The 21,770-nt window shown below is 44.4% G+C and overlaps 1 protein-coding gene across 2 annotated transcripts in view; it reads right to left on the reverse strand.

Moving 5' to 3' along the window:
- RIN1 (Ras and Rab interactor 1) overlaps positions 1-21,770 on the reverse strand; it is a 179,209-nt gene that overhangs the window by 112,762 nt on the left and 44,677 nt on the right. Inside the window, exons 2-3 of one of the 2 annotated variants that reach the window (XM_085625413.1) lie at positions 16,393-16,552; positions 10,110-10,290 (exon numbers count right to left, since the gene is read on the reverse strand). In XM_085625413.1, coding sequence (XP_085481539.1) covers positions 10,110-10,290; positions 16,393-16,463 — 252 coding nt within the window. In that variant the 5' untranslated portion in view covers positions 16,464-16,552. The remainder of the gene's footprint in view (positions 1-10,109; positions 10,291-16,392; positions 16,553-21,770) is intronic. The other variant, XM_085625414.1, reaches the window with a different exon arrangement.

A 21,770-nucleotide genomic window follows, 5' to 3' on the forward strand; every position in this document is an offset into this window, starting at 1 on the left:
AGGTGCATGAATGAGTGACTCACTGTTTGTATGTGTTGAATACAGCATGTGTGCAGGACTGTATGGGTGGATGAGTGTGTGCATGGGTGTGTTAGTGAGTGAATGACTGTCTCAATAGTGTCTTTATGAGTAACTACATATGTTTTAAACTAGTATATGTGACTATTGGTGTATATAAGTGAGTATATGTGAGAGTGAGAGATTGGAAGAGTTCCTGTATGAATAAGTATGTGTTTCTATAAGTGATTGTTTAAAAGAGTAAGTATATGTAAGTTTCTGTAGAAGTAAGTGTGGTGGTGTGTGTATAACTGTATATGCAAGTAAATGGATGATTGATTCTTTATTAGCATGAGTGACTATGTGTGTGAGTTACTCTATGGATGAGTGGCATTGTGTAACGGGATGTACAGGTGTATGAGTACATATGATGAGTGAGTACATGTATGAGTGACTGTAGAGGACTGTTGGTGAATTACTGTATGTGTATGTGGTTCTTAGAATTACTGAATAGGTTGTTGTAACTGATATTGATATGTTCATTATTTTGAACATTTTAGTTTCTATTTTTGAATGTGTGTTTCAATGGTTATATTAGGGGGAGAGGAGGTCTGCCACTCTATCACAAGGATGATGTCATCAGTGATGTCATCAGTGATGTCATTTGAGATGTCATCAGTGATGTCATGAGTGATGTCAGTGACCATGTCATGAGTGATGTAATATGTGACGTCATCAGTAGTGCATTGCGGGCGCGCGAGTTATAGTTAGCTGAACTAACTATAACGGGGGAATTTCAATGGTTTTTTACGAGTGAAATGTCCAGCTAACTATAACATGTGTGAAACCTTTGGTTTTTTCATTGAATTTCTAAGGTTTTTTAAATGCTAATTCCTAACTATAACGTGTGTGAAACCCATGGTTTTTTCAGTGAATATATATATATATATATATATATATATATCAGATCAGAAATATGCTATCTGGCATGTGTTTTCCCAATGAACAAATCAGGCATATAGCGTTTACCACCGGTTTGTCGTCATAAGCAACTCAGATCTACAGAATTGAGCATACACTTTACCACAAGGCAAAGTTACAGTTGTCAAAATCTAATGCAAACCTTCCTAGGAGGGCCTAATAAGGACTATCACATAGCAAATCTTCTATTCCCATGTTTTATCAGAGTGGGTCACCAACACCAAAGCTCTTGCCTACTAAGGTAATCTGTGAGATTCCATTTAACAAACTTCCAGCCTACAGGCTTTGACCACAGTCTAATAAGAATCCACCGTTAAAAGACTATTGCCTTTTTACAATAAGTAAATCAGGCCTACTACCTTTCTCATAATGTTTCATAATAAACAGATCAAACTTATTGAATCTAAAATAACTTTTCCCAAAGAATGATAAAGGCCTTCAACCTGAAAAGTGCCTAACAAGGATTATCACCATGAACACCTTGTACCCTCAAGGTTTGTCGCAGGGCATGATGAGCACTAAAACACTTCCGTACTACTTGTGAGACAGCATTTAACAAAATACCCATCTACAACATGTAACACAGAGTGATAAAAATCCACCATAAAAGGCCTATTGACTTTAACAAATGCTTTTAACAAGTTATTAAGCTGTGCCTACTGTCTTTGTCATATCGTTCTATAATAAAAAGATCAAACCTATAGTTTCTGACATAACTTTTAAAAGTGAAATAATCAGGTGTTTACCTTTTATCACTGGCTTGTCACAATAACCAAATCTGGCCTACTGTTTGAGTGTAAGCTTTCGAACAAGGAAACCATTAGCCATATGCTTACAAAATTAGACAAGTAAACAACACTACAGTTGGCAAAGCAAAATATGAGGTCTCTTGAGAAGGCCTAACAAGAATTGTGGTAGTGTAAATCTTCTTTCCTTATGGTTTGTCAGAGTGGTTAACCAACACTAAGCCCTTGCCTACGCCAGCAAACTATGAGGGCCTGATTAACAAAGGGCCTCTGCACTCATGGCCGAGACTCCGCAGTCGTCGTGGGGGAGTCTCCGCACTCAGGACGGAATCTCCGCATTGAGAATTCTCATTGTGGAGATTCCGCCCTGAGTGCGGAGTCTCGCCCACAACTGAGGGGTCTCAGCCACGAGCGCGTAGGCCCTTTGTACATCAGGGCCTGAGTTTCCATGTAACAAAATACCTCTTTGCAGATTTTGATGGAATAATAATAATCCACCCTTAAATCTCTACAGACGTTAGTGGATCCTTTTCACAGTAAATAATTTAGGCCCATTGATATTATCATAACCTTTCCCAATAAACAAATCTCGCTAATAACCTTGGTCATTGGCTCGCCACCATAACAAACAGAGCCCTTCTGCATTAAGCATAAGCCTTCAGACAGGGCAACCAGACATGAACAAACACCATAAATATCTAATCATATAGGGGTCATTTGTCTAACCTGAAATGCCAAGCTCCATCACAGAGAAACGCATGTGACCAAAATACCAAACACAATAGCTTTTCTTGATAAACAGCCTGGTTCAGACAGCTGGACAACATTGGCGTAGGAAGGGGGGGTGGGTGCGGGCCGCCCTGGGTGTCATCACTGAGGAGTGTGACAAAATGGAAAACTGTGTGTTTTTAAAATAAAAAAAATATTTTTGGGCTCACAACACTTTTTTGAAAAAATAATATTATTTAAAACAAGTTTAATAACTTCGTCTGACAATTAATTAACCTCAAAGAGTCAACATAATACACATTGAAACTTTTTAGTTCAGTCAACAAACGCAATGAAACGCAGCTGAACTCGATACTGCATAGTGGATAAGGAAGGGGTGTTTCTTTCTGCCAAAGTCTGTCTCTGCAGTTTGTACTCGAGTGAGATGTAAACAACCTGTGAATCATCATCACTCAACCCGCAACCAATCCTATCCACTGCCGTGCCGGTCAGTCACCCCACATCATTCTGTTGAGTTAGTTGTGCATTATTACTGAAGCTTATTTGCCGTGCTGAATTAATTTTTGTTACAGTTTTAAGTTCATTGATTCATTGTGATCATCCTCTTCTCTTTGATATTGAGTTTGGTAAGTGACATAAATGCTCTAATGCATGCAATTGGTTTGTATTTGTATGTTAAGCCGGGGGTGAATTTTCCGCACCGGGTACCACCTGACCTTGCTACGCCACTGCTGGACAAACAAATGATCACAGATGATTGGAGGGCAAGCTCTCTTTCTGTGGATACACACAACTTTTGACAAATCAAAAGCTGCACTCAGATGAACCAACTTCTGGGTGGAACCACCGTCTCTCTCTGTCTCACTCCCAAAAGCTCTTTTTTTGATCAAATAAGGTCTGCCAAAAGCTGCACTATCAAACCAGACTTAAAAAGTGTCACAAGATTCCCTTATGTGCCTCTGCGCCAAGATCATAATATGACCCAACGAGCAGTGGCTGCTTATGAGCTGCATGTTTCTGAGCTCTGATGCCTGAAGCTCTAGCGCCAACTGGTGGAGTTCCAGAGTTGTATTCGGTGATTGAGAGCAGGTGCATAACAAGTAGACCTCTGGGGGGGTGTAGTCTCTCTGGGGCAACTGAAAGTTATGCTCAATCGACTAGACCAAATACCAGACGCCGCGAACTGCACCTACCTGCTGGGAGACCTCTTCTCGCCGTCCTGCTGCCAGTGCCGTTCCTACTGCCCCTGGGTGCCTTCCTGCTGCGTGTCTCCCCCGCCGCCGCTATTTCCTTCCGCGGCCGAGAGCGGGGGGAGACTACAGCCCCCAGAGTCCTTTGCGGGCTCTGACGCGATACACGCGCCCGGAGGCATAAAAGCCGGTCGCTCCTTCCTGAGAGCGGGAAACCAGACGCCGCGAACTGCACCTACCTGCTGGGAGACCTCTTCTCGCCGTCCTGCTGCCAGTGCCGTTCCTACTGCCCCTGGGTGCCTTCCTGCTGCGTGTCTCCCCCGCCGCCGCTATTTCCTTCCGCGGCCGAGAGCGGGGGGAGACTACAGCCCCCAGAGTACTTTGCGGGCTCTGACGCGATACACGCGCCCGGAGGCATAAAAGCCGGTCGCTCCTCCCGCATCGCGGGACGCGCGCGGGCGGCGCCGGGAGAAGCCCGGGACAAGGGCGGGACCGTCTGAGGCCGTCCGAGGTCGAGCGAGGACGGGACGGGCCACACTATTGCCGTCCGTGACACTGAGCTACCTCTTTTGGGACTGCCACAAAACAGGTATTGTTACTGGTGAACACATCTATTGTTTAGGATTACCATCTTCAGATTTATCTGCAGCTAGCCGCCACATATGGATATAATGCCCAAAGCAAGGAACTCTACAATGACTAACTCTATGGACAATTATTTGGTCCAGATTGTCAGTAAAATTAACAACGATAGGAGGACTTCATTGGGGCTAACATGTTCTCCTAGCTCTCCACCACTGATTCCTTTGTCCGGTTTACCGTTGGTTTCTCCTTTACAGGCGACAAGTAGCATGTCCTCAGATTTAATGATTGTAGATAGTGACATACCTGATTCTTGCGCACCTTTAGCTCCTAAGTCGCCATTAGAAACTGTATTAGATATAGATGAGGCTGTTATAGGAGCTGACTCGCAGTCGCCCGCTCTTCCCTTGAGAAGTAGGCTAGTTAGAGCATGCAGAAAGTCCCAGTTTAAAAGTAATGGGTCTCGTACAGGGAGGAAAAGGGCTACTATTGTGAACAAAAGTACTAGCAAAGAAGATGCATCAGGGTCAGTCTCTAACATAAATCCTGAGACTGAGCTCTCTGAAAAGATCATAGATATGATCGATACAAAAATAGGAGGTATTATAACCCCATTGGTAGCCAAAATTGATCATCTTATGGCAGAGATAGCTAGGTTGAACGCCATAATAAACAGACCTGTGGATGAAGTCACTAGAACCATACCTATATCCCCAAATGTACGTATCTTAAATGGGGTACCTCCGAACGGAGGGCAAAGAATTATAGGAAATGAGAAAGCGAACATCCCAATCCAGCCACCTGGAACTAATAAAAATCTCCCGAAGGCAAGCACAGATACCCCTAAGGCACTAACAGTGGCAAGTAACCAATTTCAATGTATTTCCCAGGCAGAACCTCTTACATTGGTTCTTGCCAATGTTCCTGCTTTGACTACTGACAAATCGGAAACTACACCTTCTCTGATCAGTAAATCTTTGTATTGGCTGGTGAATAACATGAAGATGTCTCCTTGGGGTAAGCAGAAACTAGCCAGGGAAATTATTATGGCAAGAAGGGTCCAATGGCTAGGGCATCACCCGAAAAAATTTAAAGGTGATTGTGTGGTTTTAAATTTTTCCAATCCTGATGTCCTCCCAGATATCTTGGCCAATATAAATCCCCCGCAACGAAGACAAGGTGTCATCATCCCGTTAACTCTCAAATATTTCTATTATAAGAGAAATCGAGGCATTCACAAAGGATTACCAAGATCAGGGTGGACACCGTCTCCAAGTAAAGGGGGTAGGAGCTTCTCCACCAGCAATTGGAACATTAGCCTAGAGAATAGGTTTGAGGTGTTGTCGGGCTTAAATGATTGCGATTGACTCAAAGATGGAACTAATGTGGTGAATACGGATATAGGGTTGGCCGTAACTGTGGCAGACCCCACATTTTTTGCTAGCTTTAGAGTTACTGAGACATTAGGGAATTATCAAGAAATTCAGACTGATGTCATTGACCCATTGGGGTCTAAATCCTTAAATAATCTTGGAGGGATGTGTTTAGCATTCGATCCATTGGAAAGTGTTTTACCAGCTAATCTAAGTGCTACTATTGATTGTCTGGGTAAGACAACCGGTGAGATACAGGGTCCACTGACCAATAATCTACTTGATCCCCTAGCATTTGATTCATTGGTAAATGTCGCATCAGTTATCTTAAGTTCTACTAGTGATTGCCAGGACAGGGAAACTGGTGAGACCAAAGGACCATTGATCAAACACCCTTTTTACCCTCCTGCAACTGATCCAGGTTTGACTATTTTATCCTGGAATATTGCAGGTATAAATAACAAGCTGCATTCCGGTGTATGGAGTAGTTTTGTGGACCAATTTGATATTATTTTACTCCAAGAATCTTGGTCTGTGGCCCCAGTTTTTCACCCTGGATTTCTTAACTTTTGTATACCTGCCACTAAAAAAGCTAAAGGCCGACCACTGGGCGGTTTGATAATATGGGTACGTCAGTCACTATGCTGTAAAATCACCCAACTCAATCTCCCATCGTTAGATATCTTGTCTTTAATCCTAAATTGGCCCAACAACAAGAGTATGGCTATTTTTAATATTTATGCTCGAGGGATGGTTGGGGGTACTTCGCCAGATGTGATAAATGTCTTGGACCACCAGCTTGCAGTGCTCCCCCCTGAAATGACAAAAATTGTTGGAGGAGACTTTAATACAACCTTTGAGCCTCTTGGTCCGGAGGCCCAATTTCTTGCTATTGAAGAGGACAATAGGTGGGGTATTCCCCAGTTGGACCTTCCCCCAGTCAAGAGATGGTCTGCTGCAGCCATCCAACTCAAAGCCCTTTGTTTAGAAGGAGGGCTTAGAGCTGCTAATGGGCGCACTAAATCAGATCGGCAGGGTGCAAGCACATTTGATAACGGAAGGTCTGCTAGTCGAATCGATTACTTCCTGGTGGATATTAGACTTTGGAGCAGTCTGAATGACATGTCCGTAATCACACGGGATGAAAGTGATCATAATCCCTTGTGTCTAGAGTTACATTTATCAAATACCCCTAGAGAATCCAAAACTGAGGGGGGGGAAGTAACTCTGGATATCGTCGCATCAAACAATATGCGACATGTCAAATGGGATAGATTCATCGAGAAGGTGGAAATCTTGGATGACCTCAAGAAAACTATCATTTGTGAGGTGGCCAATTTAGGCCCTAAATCAACTAACTCCGACTTCCATCTAATTATGCTCGAGGCCCATAACATCTTTTTCACTAAACTCCAAGGGTTTTTCATGAAACCCCCTAGTAGTGGAAAAATCATCAAGGGTTGCCCACCTGAAGAGGGATGGTTTAACAAATCCTGTAAAATAGCCCGTAAGAACTTGAGTGTTGCTCTGAGATCAGGAGTAGCGGAAGATGTGAGATCAGCCAGGAAGCTTTATAGGCAAGTTCAGGTAGCAGCTAAGAAGGACTGGGATGAGAACCAGTGGCAGGATCTGAAACACGCATGCTTGGCTAAAGACTAAAAACGATTTTGGGCCACATTAAAGTGGGGCAGAGGCGGCTCTGCACCCTCCCCACAAAACCATGTGGCAAAAAAACAATGGGTTGATTTTTTTAAACCACAGTATGCTTCTGTTCCATCCGCAGAAGAGCAACCACTTCCCCCCACTGTTTATTTCCAAACACAGGTGTTTTCAATTAAAGAGGTTAACCTAGATTTGGATAGTATAACAGCGGGCCGTGCACCTGGAATGGATGGGATACCTGCGGATGTGTTTTTAACTGATAGATTATCGTGGTGCCAATACTTTCAATGGCTAGCTAACTCAGTGGCCATGGGTGCACCCATTCCTTCTTCATGGAAAGGGGCAGAAATAATCCCGGTTTATAAAAAGGGTGACAAATCACTCCCAAGTAATTATAGACCTATTAGTCTTATAGACTCAGCACAAAAACTAATAGGTCGGTTGGTACAAAATAAACTCCAATCTTGGGTTGAGGATAATAACATCTTGTCACCATATCAAGCCGGGTTTAGACCTTGCACCAGCTCTATTGACCAAGTTTTTTACTTTCTAGCTCTTTACTGGAGGAACGTGAAGTTGTCCAAAGGGACCCTCTATGCAGTCTTTATTGACCTGCGATCAGCCTTCGACCTGGTGCCTCGCTCTAAACTTTGGAGGGTTCTCGCCCAAGCAGGTATGGCCCCGGAATTACTAACCTTACTCGTCCGCCTACATCAGAACAATTATGCACAAATTAGATGGGGAAGCCAGGGGGAGGTGACGGACCCATTTCCCGTTGAACGTGGTGTTCGGCAGGGATGCGTCCTGGCACCTACATTGTTTTCTTTATACATAAATGGGATAGTCGACTACCTTGGCAGTTCCCCTACTGATGCCCCTATTCTGGCAGGATCCAGAGTGCCTGTTCTCATGTTCGCGGACGACACGTTGTTGGTTTCACGAACCCCAAGCGGATTGCAGAAAGCGTTAAACATATTCGCTAATTTTTGTCATGATCGGGGTCTCGAGATAAATACCTCTAAAACTAAATTCATGTGTCTAAACCAACGACAAAATTTTAGAGGAGTAATAAAATATAATGGTATTCCATTGGAGCAGGTTGAGGCTTTTACATATTTAGGAATATCGCTTCAGCACAATATGAAATGGTCAAATCACATTGACATGACTGTCTTAAAGTTCCACCAGCTCGCAGGTGCAATTATTTCCAAGCACAGATCTTCATTGACTAAGCCAATTAGGCCTGCCTTGGAAATCTATAATATGAAAGTTATTAGTGCATCGCTGTATGGTTCGGAGCTATGGGGGTTTGCAAATTTAAGTGGCTTACGGCTGGCTGAAAATAAGTTCCTACGCAGCCTAACAGGTGTTCCTCAAAGTAGACCAATGATCACATTAAAATACGATCTAGGGAGGAAAAAAATTGAGGATCTGGCACAATTACGTCCACTTCTGTATTGGCGGCGGATCATGACAACGCCGGAACTTGAACATTATGCTAGTGCCCTGAAGGACATTATTAGGGCTGATTGTTTTCATTCCATTACTTGGCTTAAAGAAATTAAGAACTTGCTTATAAAACTGGAGCTAGGGTATTTATGGAATGATATAAACGGTTCAAGTATTCCATCAAAGTCAATCCTCAAGAAATTGTATTGGGATATGACCCTGACATCTGCCTCTCGTGCTGGCCAAGGCTTTAACTTGACTGGCCGTTTCTTTGATATTAAATTTTTACCATCCTGTGAGGCATATTGGGATATTATAGAGAGGCCCATGGACAGGAAACTGTATTTCCAGTTCAGAATCGGGTCTCTCCCTGTAAAAGCTTTTACCCACAAATGGTCAATCTCCAAGGACGATAAATGTCACCACTGTTTAGACTTGATTGAGGATGCTGGTCATTTGTTGTTTGTGTGTCCGCTATACACTGCCCCCCGCCACAGATGGATAAAGCCAGTATGCCTAAATTTGGGAACACGTAGCTATAAGGAAGCTCTAAGAATTTTAGAATCTGATTGCACCCCCTGTTTGGTAATCGCTGTTGCTAAATTTCTGGGGTGGGCTTGGATATTACGCCTTCGTGCCTTGAAATCCACTGAAGCTGATCAATGAATGTTTTGCCACCAAGAAATGTCTATTAATTTTATTCAATGTTTGATCTTCTAAGATCTTTTATCCATTGATGATGTTTTTATCTGATGTTATCCGCCAGCATAATGATTTAATGTATTTTTAAGATATTTTAGTTTAGTATTTATGGAATCGCTAGGATGTACTTGCTTTTATGACATGCTGTCGAATAAAGCTTTTGAAACTTGAACTTGTATGTTAAGCCGGGGGTGAATTTTCCGCACCGGGTACCACCTGACCTTGCTACGCCACTGCTGGACAAACAAATGATCACAGATGATTGGAGGGCAAGCTCTCTTTCCGTGGATACACACAACTTTTGACAAATCAAAAGCTGCACTCAGATGAACCAACTTCTGGGTGGAACCACCATCTCTCTCTGTCTCACTCCCAAAAGCTCTTTTTTTGATCAAATAAGGTCTGCCAAAAGCTGCACTATCAAACCAGACTTAAAAAGTGTCACAAGATTCGCTTATGTGCCTCTGCGTCAAGATCATAATATGACCCAACGAGCAGTGGCTGCTTATGAGCTGCATGTTTCTGAGCTCTGATGCCTGAAGCTCTAGCGCCAACTGGTGGAGTTCCAGAGTTGTATTCGGTGATTGAGAGCAGGTGCATAACAAGTAGACCTCTGGGGGGGTGTAGTCTCTCTGGGGCAACTGAAAGTTCTGCTCAATCGACTAGACCAAATAAAGAAAACAAATTGTGATACGTACCCCCGGGGGCTCTCTCTGCAGGATGTGAAGGGCTGTGGCAGAGTTCACTGAGAGCTGAAGCCAGACAGCCTGGGTGAGCAGGAGCCGGTCGAGCACCCGGACGTGCTTCAGAGATCCCCGCTTGACAATCCTGCAGGGGGAGGAGGTGTCTGGGTAGTCATAGACAGGATCTTTCATCACCCTGGAAAAAAGATCACATAAAAAAAATTATTATTATGTTCTTGTGCAAAGCAAAATCCCTGCTCATGACTGAATTAGTGAGAATATTTATTTATGCCAGATACATAAAGTAAACATATCCTAACGAAAAAGCTTGAGACAATTAGCATTGGCTGGAATCTCCAGGCACAGCATTCCACCTACATGCCAGATTCCAGCCACTAGGATTGGCTAAGATGTAACACATTTCCATCTGTTAAACAACAGTAAATATATATGCAATCTTAGAAATATTGCCTCGTTATACAACTAGCAAAAGTATATCTATGAACTGATACATATATTCTCATACTTGTGTAATCCATGCAATTAGTGTGACACATATGTTTATTGAGTATAATACAAAGCTCGTTGTTCATATGACTTTATAGTAACAAATAACTAATATGACATGTAGTAATCTATATACCAAGTCAGATTCTGCTTTAACCTTTTATCAAGGCGATGCCCACCTTGTGTCCTATTCCCATCTTCACTAACCTCTAATCTGGAGTGACATTTCCTGTTTTCATTTGCACAGCTACCCCGCTTTTCAACCTCTGGCCATTGACATTTAGGTAGCCATACTACCTTACTCATATCCAAACATTTCCATCAGTTAGCTCAACCTATTGAATTCCCACTTTCATTATTTTCCTGGGTATCAAAAACCTAGATTCTCCTGTTCTCACCAACCTCCCCTTTCTCACACGCACCCATTCACCAACTTTGAGAGGTTGAATATCCCTCTTTTGTCTTTCCTTTGATTCCACTTTGTCATTTACAGTCTATCTGTGATCTACCCCTTTCACCACACTAACATTCACTTTATATTTTATATCCATCATCCACATCTGATTTAAATTATACAATGCCAGTCTACCTCTCATTTTCTCAAACAGAGATATATCTCCTGATGATCCGTGTGTAACTCTGTATTTTCACAGTAGCTGTTTGAGTGCTGGATAGCAATCTTTCCCATTAACCAATGCCAGTTGTAAACCTTCCTTCAACACTCTGATCCACCTTTCTACAATGCCATTAATTTGTGGATAGTACACCGATGTGCATATGTGATCAATCTCATGGTCCTCCAGAAATTCTTTCATCTCAGTCGATCTCAATTGCACACCGTTGTCTGGAACAAGGCATTTTGGAAATCCTTTTTTTTCGAACACCTCCGTGAGGAACTGAATCACAGCATGAGAATTAATACGGGGCACCGAATTAACTTATGGCCATTATGATAGCTGATCAATTAAAACAATGGCAAAAATTTGACTGCTGGATAAACACATTGGTCCTGCTATGTCAAGAGAAACTCTCTCCGATACTCTAGCTGGTCTTGACATAGGAACTTTTTCATAATTTACTTCTTTTTGTGTTGCATCACTAACAGCATATTCAATGCACAATCTAACCTTCGCTTCTAAACACCTATCAATTGCTGGCCACCAATGCTCACTTCTGACTCTCCTTTTCATGCTGCTCGTCCCAGGATGACCCTCATGAGCCATATCTAACACAACGTGTCTTAAACTTCCTGGTACCTCAAACTGCTCCCCTCATAATAACAAACTGTTTTATTCTGATAACTCATTGGCTAAATGATATGAGAACATTGGAATGTGGAGCACTCCATAGTAGACAATGGAGTGCTCCATGCTTCTACGGGCCGGTAAAGGCCCGCAGAGCAACATTCCAATGTTTTAAAAAAGCCTCTCGAAGCTCGAGGGGATTTAAATCCCCTCGAGCTTCGAGAAGCCTTTGTTTAATTTGTTAGAACATTCTGCCCTCTAGTGGCAGGATGTTCTAATAGCCTTATAGCCCTTCGTAGCAGGGCTATACCGCTAATAAAGTCCCGCTGCTTTTGTTAAAGTCCCTCGCCTTCGGCTCGGGCCTTTAATAGCGGGTATAGCCCGCTACAGCGGGCTATAAGGCTATAGTAATACATCCTAGTCCAATGACTACTTATCTGGACATTTTGATCTATTGCACTTTAAAACATTCTGAATTTCCTCATCCTTTTCACAAGTATCTTTGCGTTGCTCTTCTTCAATGCAACCACCTGACACTTCACAAATGGACACAACCTTCTCCATACCGTCATCAACTATACTCACATCATTGTCATCCATAATCAGCGACCTTGATAAACAATCGGACAAGATATTTCTGGCTCCAGGGATATACTCACCATTAAAATGAACACACTCATTCTAAGGCGTCATGATCTGGCTTGATCAGCGCATATTTTTTAATTTTTTTAAATCATAAGTGCCAGGACTCTCCTCAGGAGGCCACTTCAGCTTACACCACACACTGCTCCTGACATTGCTGCCAATGATAGTAACAATACAACTACTAACCATCACACTTCTAGAAGTGGGACAATTCAGACTATATCAGGCCTCCAAAGCTATAACAATTGCTCGGGCAGCAGGTAATAGTCATGTTTAATGTACATTAAATTAATAATTACCTGTTGTTATGGTGATCTCTAAATTAGTCAGACAACACCACCTTGTGGTAGACTCTCACATGTGCTGACGTTGACAATTAAGTGCCAGTGCTGAGCACCAGAAAACACCAGCTCAAATTAAGCACTGGGCTTAATGCATACTCAAGCTAAATGAATATACTCAAAGACACAAATACACACAATTGGAAGGACTGTAACATGCATTAACATCATCATAACACATATAGTGCATCAACAAGACATATTTTGGAACCTAATGCATACCACCCTCTCATTTAATGTAGACCACATAATATGCTTCCTAGAGACAACACCTGATACATCAAAGCACTAGTGGCATAGCTAGCAATAGTACAGCTGGTGCAGTTGCACAGGGGCTCAGCAGTGTTAAGGGCTCAGTGCAAGGTAAACTTACAGTTTTGTGGAAGTTTACTATTTTTGGGGGCGGTATTCACGAACGCTTAATTTACATTTTACTAATATTAACTTTACGACTGTAGAGACTATGCACATAAAAATATAAGCCTCTCATATCTTTTTATATGCAGAGTCTCCATATTCGGAAAATGTGGTAGGTCCTACACAAAATAAATAAATACACTGCTTATTTATTGTTCTTGACTTAGGGTGAGTTCTTTCTTTCTAGGGTATTTTCCATGTACCATCGTCACTTAATTTTGAGGGCATTGTGAAACCAAGTTGTTTGGGGTCAGGTTCACGCTTTTAACTTTAGCTGGGGGCAAGGTTTGTTTTAGCACATTAGGTGTGGCTTGTTTTGCAGTGCGAGGAATCGGATCTGCTCGCGCCTCATGGCGCTTCTTATCATTTGGGAAATACTGTGAGTTGCTGCTGGGAGGTCTGCTATTGGAGGGCGCTGTTCGCTACTGAGGTGCTGTATGGTAAAGCGGACTGTTGAAAATCAGTGAGAACAGCTAATCGCAAGACACTCCACCGCTGCAGAGTTTTTGGATCACTTCGGATCTCCTTTTGATGAATGCCTCCCAATTAATACTCCCAAAGGGAAAACTTCTATAAATAAAGTGAGAGATTCCCTGCAACTATAGGGGTTATGTTCAGTGGGTCAACACCACCCCTGATTTCGACCTTCCTTTAAAAAGGGTATTTCTCAAATGGTCTAGGCCCACCAACCCCTGGTACACCTCCTCTATACAACAAGCAAAGTAAGAGTGAATGCAAAAAGTTGGAAAGGGTCTCTCGCTCGTACTATTCTTTAGAAACCAAAGTGTTCTTGAAGGCTACTCTGAAGACACATAAGAAATTAGCTGTTTCTGTTAAAGCTGACTGTTATGTAAATCACATCCTGTCTGCTCAGAACTCCTCTAAAGAAATCTTTTCCATAGTGTGTTTGTTATCGTCACCTGTATGTCCTGTGCTGGCATTTGAGCATTCTCAACTTGCTCTCTAACCTTTTTTAAGACACAATTGAAGAAAAATGCAACACTGGCTCCACCTCCAAGTACATCCAGGGTTAGGTTTGCAGATGAGGTTTCCATTCTGGCTGATGAGGGATTTGCTGAGATTTCTATGAGTTTAGGCAGGGTCTGACCTGAACAAAAAATAAGCAACGAAATAAAAGTGTCCCACATTAGCGAAGAATATAGTTTAAAAAGTGGTAATATTGGGGAAATTGACAGTCAAAAACAGTTCACCTCGCCATAAAACTGCTAAAAAATGGCTCACGCACTGATCTATCAGACCAGCCCATCAGGGCACTGCTTGTTTGCCCTATAGGCCAACCCAACCCTGAAATTTGGGCACTTTGATTCTCTTACAGCTGATTTGGTCAGATAAATTTCTGGTTCTGTCACATCTTGCTCTCCTCTTAATCCTGTTCCACAAAGAATTGGAAAGGAGTCTTTCTCTGCCCTAGCCACGCCACTTTGGGATGTAACAGCTCCTCAGCCAAGGGTTCTGTTCAAGGTGGGTAGAAAAAGGCTTTGGTTGTCCCACTTCTGAAAAAGTCCAATGCTAATCCTGGTGTGTTTTTTTAAAAACTTTCAGCCAACCTCATTGTTGCCTTTACGCATAAAACATCCTGGAGAAGCATGTTAACAGGCTTATATAAGGATTTTGGAGCAACATCAGATATTAGTTTCTATCCAATCTGGTTTTCGTCCGTCCCACTGCCTTTAAACATTGCTAGCGTTGGTCCTTGATGATCCTATAATATCGCCACATAGCGGGCAGTGCTTACAGACCTTTCTGCCTCACTCAATACGGCCTCTCACTCCATCCTGTTGACTAGACTGGCTGAAGTGGTCATCAGAGGGCTTGCTCTGCAGTGGTGCAAATCTTATCTGGAGGGTCAATGCTAGGCGAACTAACTTCACCTTTCAATCAGAATAGGGGGTTCCATGGGGGGTCAACTCTCAATTCTACCCATTTCAAACTCTATATCGGTCCTCTGGCCAAGATTATAATATCCTTTGGCATCAATTGTATAAATTATGCAGACAATATCTATTTTGATAGCTCCGACGTTGCTCCCTTTTTTGATTTACATTACAGTATGTCTGAAGTCACTATCTGGTTAAGGCAGAATGTCTTCTGCAATAGATTTCTGTTTTATTTATTCCTTCTACAGTCTTTTTTTCCTCAGCGTCAGGACACCTTACAGGTATGAGAGCGCTGCATGAAACTATTAACATGTACCATAACACAACATAACATAACAATCACGCATGTGACTGAGGGGATCTCGGGGGGCAGGCTGGTCATCTCACCTCCCATGGACCTGCGCATAAGCTCTGAGCCACATGAATTATTTGGTGAACCAGGCTTCTTTGATGCAGGTGCCCGCCTCGTGCAACCGCTGGCACACAATAAGCACTGAGGGCCTCATTTACAATATTTTGACACACGGCAGCACAGCAAGCCTTCCTGCTGCGCTGCCGTGCGTCAAATGAAATGGGAAGGAATGCGCATATCTACAAGATACGTGTACGTTCCTGTCCATGTCCCATGCCCAGGCACATAATGGGCTGCCATACGCCAATGCAGGCACCTTTGCACCATGGTGCAAGGGTGTCTGCGTTGTAGGGGTGATTGTTTTTGTGCAGGAAGGGACACCTTCCTGCACAAAAGTTATCAGAAGAGGTGTTCTCCTCTTTCTATGCACAATGCAGCACACATAGGAAAATGAAACTTTTAGAGTAGGTATGTCTCCTGGGTTGTGCCTCCCTTACGTCTCCCCTGAGGAGGCATAGGAATCTGATGCATTCCCAGGTTTACAAAACCTTGTAAATCTGGGAATGCATCCATCAGGTTCAATGGATGTTGTGTGGGAATACCCCTTTCACGCAGAGAAATGGCTTGCAGCACCGCACAGCGTTACTTCCTCTTAAATATGGTCCGTGGTGAACCGTGGCACTTTACCAACTAATACGCAACATAGAGCCCGGGCCAAATGTATCCCCAGTACCCACTTATCGAATCCTGGCTTCTCCACTAGTTGAAAAGGTGTGATCCTCGTACAATAAGGATCTCCTTGCGTATCGCTATTCTGTTGAAATAAGAGATATTAGAGATAGACTTTTAAGTACTAGAAAAGAAGAGAGACATTCACATTTAACAAGCATTTACCTGAGAGGAGATGGAGAGGGCGTTAGCAGCCCACCCTTGGATGCGGGGTCCGTCTGTTCTTGTTGATCCATCGACTCAGGGTAAGGGGTATCCCGTGAACCTCCTACTCACCCCCAAGTCAAGCTGTCGGTGCTGCTCCCTGGGCGGCCAGGCTCCTGCGCTGTGGGAGAGGGAGAGAGGCAGATCGCTGGCTTCAGTTATGAGTGAATAATGCTAGGCAAGGAGGGAGGGGTGCCAGGACGCCCCCACTCACCAGGCCTTGCCAGCAAAGATTAATCCCTTTACGTTATTCAGGCACTGGCATGAAGCGGTCGAGGGGGTCCCAGTCAAGAGCGGAGGTCCTGTGGCAACCTCTGGCATCTGCTGGTGCAGTCAGTGGTCGAAGTGGGGGAAAAAAAGTAGGGGAACTGTGGGCGGAGAATCAGAGGGCTGGAATAACCCGATAATGGGGTCAGTGGGCGGAGTTAGAGGTGTGGCCAGGATTGGCAAAACATCCCAATCTTTAGTATTTGTTTGGCATTTCACTGACCAGTTACAGCTTATTATGTTATGTAATTCAACTAATGGATACACATGATTATTTAACGATTAATATGAGTAAATTAACATTAAAATAAATTCACAAAGAGGGATATGTTTCTAATCACAGAATGTCCCAAATATGCTTAAAAATGGAAGCACAAGTCATTTGTTTCCAAGCCATGGAGTTTCTGTCGTCAGCGATATAAACAGCGACAATCAATTTTACGTGTGTAAATCACTGTATAGGAAATGTTACATAAGACAAAGGACTACAAGATGTAGGAGTCACATGACAACCATATTAGTAGGCAGTATAGTTTAATAGTGATTGATCTGGAGAAACACAAACTCAGAATTTAAAACTTAATATCATGATTGGGGGTTCTCTTTAATAATCATTATTGATTTCTATCCAAATGAACCCTTTTTGCAACATTAGGATAATCAAAGGCTTAGGGAAAAAACCATAAAGCTCTAGTTTATACCCTGCAGTTTGTATGCAGCTCTTAGATGAAAGGTAATAGCTCACTGTTCTTTGTTAGGATTTTAATTTATAAACTGCAAGTAACAAAAGGATCGTACTGACAAAAGCAGTAACCCACTGACCTATTTACAATATGTGCACTTTGTGATGGGCATGGTACATTTTCTTTGCAGCAGGCACATTAACCCTCTACGCTATCTTTCCCTGAGTCAAAACTTCCACTAGACAAAACTTCGATCTCTCTCTAGGAAGAAGTTTATTCACTGGAGTTATCATGACATTTTTATTATTGCAGAAAATTGCTGTAGGCCAAGAAGGAGGCAGCAAGTGCTTTTAAAACCATAATTTACAACGCCCCCACTCAAACTCAGCATCCGTTGCAGTCAAACCGGTCGCACCACCCTTGAGCCAGCTCTTCTCAGGGGTCCTGTGACCTCAGTGACAGTCACTGTTGCTCTAAGGTCTGCTACTTCGTAGGCCTGCCCACAAGACTGGAGGTGAACTTCAATATGGATTGTGGTGGGTAAGCCTGCAAGATGAACCCACACTTGCCACTGCTAGGGTTCACCTACTGGTGCTAAGACACCAGGGCTTTTCCGGTTTTGCAGGGCCTTCTAAGGTGCTCCCTCATGAGAGTGGTCTGGAGGACTGTTCATGAAGGCTGAACCTGGTTCCTTAGTTCTAAATTCGGCAGCTCTGCCCCCAGTACTACATTCACTCCCTCACTGAACACCATACTGCCCCACTGAGAGAAATTCACACTGCCTTCAACTACAATCCAATTTGACATGCTATAAACAACTGGATGCAACTCAATTCAAATTGTGCACTCGGCAAGAGCAATATGCTGCCTAAAGGAAAAAGTAACAACATCTTGGAAAAAGCTAACACTTATAGGGAATGAAAGATTAAATAAAGCATGTGAAATGTAAGCAGAAACAACATGGTGAACTTAACGATTTTACATTTATGCAAAAATCAACGAGTATTTTTGCCTGAACACTACAGGTCCCAGAAAGGACCCATTTCAATATCCACTGCGTATATGCTTACAAGACGTAAGCAGTATGGTTTAAAAAGACCACGGGCATATTATCAAGGACGGCGTTAAAAATTATCGCCGGTTTAGCGGCAGAAAACTGCGGCTAAAGCTGCAATAATGGGCTTGATAATATGCCCTTGAGAATTGAAATAGAAGCCCATGTTCTGGTGTGAACCTGGGCTTCTATTGGAATTCTCTAGGGCATAATATCAAGCCCATTATCACCGCTTTAGCGGCAGTTTTCTGCCGCTAAACCGGCGATAATTTTAACGCCGTCCTTGATAATATGCCCCCCAATTCGTGAACACACAGCCGCTATACACATTTTGTTTTCCAATCCACCCATCAACCAGGTATTGCAGTACCTCCAACTTTGGCGCACTTCCCCACCGCGGGAAAACAGCGCTTCACTGGCAAACTCAGTAAAGTGACGCTAATGTTTTTGGGGTTTGAATAAAACCAATCTGGCCACTTTAAGAACACTACGTCTTGTTTTTTTTAATTGATTTTTCATATTATGAACCTTTTATTTCCGAGGCTGCACTTTGGAATAGAAAAATGTAAAAATTGTATTTCCAGTAAAAGTTTTCTTTTTTGCATCCATTTCACAGGCGAACAAATGAAGGACAGAAAGAAAGAGGGTGAGAACCATTTCTTGAGTCACGGTTTTCGGTAAGTGAGGAGGAGTTAGACAGACAGAGAGGGAATAGGAGTAAGAAAGAGGGTGGGTGGGGGGGGCAGCTGCCAGCGGCAGAGCAGAAGCGCACACTGTCCTTGTCTCGTCTGGGCAGGAAGCAAGAGACGGAGACCTTTTCCTTCCTCGCTCCCCGCCCGTCCCGAGCAGCCACTAATGCCGAGCCTTCTCTAAGGCCGTGGATATTTCTTACGTCCTGGGACGCATGTTCAAAATAAAAAAGTAGGGGAACGGAAGCTATAGAATTAAAGAAGTAGGGGCACACCGTGCCCTGCCGTTCCCGCCCACTTCGACCACTGGGTGCAGTACTAGGTGCCCACTGACAACTTCATCAGTGCACCTCAATTTTGACTTGTAGGGCCGCCTTCAGCACGAGGTGTAGGGCTTCAAAACTGCCCTGCAATGGCACCGTAACCCTGCCACGCAAAATCCCCGCACCCTACAGCAGTAGAGTAGTTAGTGGTTATCTGCCCTAATGGGAGGAAGGAAATAGGCCCCTGGCTGCTGTTCGAATTATGAAATACAGCAATAATCAGTGGCGGCTGGTCTTGAGGGGCGTAGGGGGCGTTGGCCCACCTACCAGCATCAGGGGGGAAAACTAAAGGGAGAGAATGAACTCAACTCACCATGGAGCAGTTTTAAGAAGTGCTCACACTGCTTGGTGCTCCCCCGTGAGGCTATGTGAAATCTTTTTTTTGTGCTCGTCGTCTCGAAGAGTCTTTCTGCTCCGCATGTGCAAAGCTGGGCGAGGGCTATTCCTCGCCCTCGAGGCACAAGCAAGGAGGCGGGTGAGTGGTGACATCATCCTTGAGGGAGTGGCCACATAAAGCGGCAGTAAATGGATTACAAATGGGGTGCTAAGGAATTGGCCCAGGGCGCTGTCAGTGGAGCGCCATTCACAATAATGGGAAGGGGCAGGGCTGGCGCACGGTGCAGGGGGTGGTAACAAATGCAGCAAGCCTTTCGCCTCGTGAATAAGGCTTCCTAATTGGGTAAGTAAGGCTGAGGCGACCTTAGGGGAGTGGCTGGCTATGCATTAGTTTGGCAGCTCCTATTTCCGGGACACAGTTGCTGGAATTGGAAAAAGAAAGGCGCCTGCAGCCGTTACTTTCAAATGAGCGCGCAGCAGGTTGGTTTACTTTTAGCAAGTTATCAAGAGCTGAATTGGGGCTCGGGGCTGCCATTAATTTTAACAAATGTACCTGCTTGATTATTTGCGATGTGATGACCTCCTTTGTTTCCCACAGTAATTAGGCTACAACCTTCGCGCCCCCGCCTTTTACAGCTCCCACCGGATGCTATGTGTTATAATGCTTATCGTTGCTGGGCAACCGGAGATAAGCAGGGGAACAGCCAACCCTTGGATTGAGGCCCAGCGCGCGCGGCGCGCAATAAACACACATACGCGGTGCCACAGTCGGGTGCGAACTAACTCCGTTCGCCCGCCCCTTTATTTTTATACACGCGCGCTCACGTCTGCCGACGTGAGAGCAGATTACGCATCGTGCCTCGCGCTCTAGCGGAAAGCTAGAGGGCTAACTGTAATATCCCTTTCCAAATCAGTCCTTGACAACAGTTGAACCTTTAACTCGCGGCATCACTTACTTGGCACGCAAAGTCTCTCAACCGGCTGCTGGGCCTGAGGTTTTCTCTCAGCACATACCTCGAGGTCCCTCGCGGAGCCGGGTCTTGGGTTGTTGGTGCAGTCCTTTGACCTGGCTCGCCTCCCGGGCACTCAGTCTCATCCGGGTCGGCCCCGGTGCTACTCCGTGGGACGGAGCTGGGTACACTCACTGGGAGGGCCTCGGGGTCATGTTCTTCCTCTACTACTGTACCTTCCTGGTCGTCGGCAGGCCTCCTCACCACCTTGAACCATGATATGTTCCGGGTGACCAGCTCTCTTCCCCGGCGCGCCGTTACCATGGTCCCCTGCCGGTCGACTACTTTCCAGTAGCCCTTTTCATATCGTGTCTTGAACTTTCCTCCGGGCCGTTGTTCTTTTAGAACCACGGTGTCTCCTGCGTGGATCTCTCTGGGCGCCGCTCTTCGCGCCTTGCTGACTCTGTTATTGCGTTCTTGGCGCCTCCGGAACGCAGTCTCCTCATCGAACGGCGGGGCTGTCCAGCCTGGGGCGACTGGTAGACCGTCCCGGCGAGCTCCGTTGAACATCAGGGCCCATGGTGCTTGACGGGTGGAACAATGAGGAGTGCTGCGATACTCCCCCAGAAATCGCTGTAGTTCTTGTTCGGGGTCTGATTGTTCGGACACGGCGCATGAGCTGCTCTACCTCTCCATTGGCTTGGGGACACTGCGGGGTGATGCGCCGATGGCGGATGCCATGTGATTTTAGGAATTCGTCGAACTCGTGTCCTTGAAATGAGGGCCCATTGTCACTCCGCAGTTCCTCGGGGCATCCGAACATCCCAAACACCTTTTCCAGGGCTGGACCCACATGCGCGAAGGCAGTGGAGGGCAACGCCTCCACTATCGGGTATTTCGAGTAGCTGTCGATGATTACTAGCATGACTCACCCGTCGGTCAGGCTCCCGAAGTCCACACTGATTTTCTCCCACGTGCTTCGTCCGTGTTCCTCGGTTATGATGGGAGCCGGTGGTTGGGCTCCGCTGGTTAACTGG

The sequence above is a fragment of the Triturus cristatus genome, chromosome 9, assembly GCF_964204655.1.
Source record: "Triturus cristatus chromosome 9, aTriCri1.1, whole genome shotgun sequence".
NCBI classification, from domain to species: domain Eukaryota; kingdom Metazoa; phylum Chordata; class Amphibia; order Caudata; family Salamandridae; genus Triturus; species Triturus cristatus.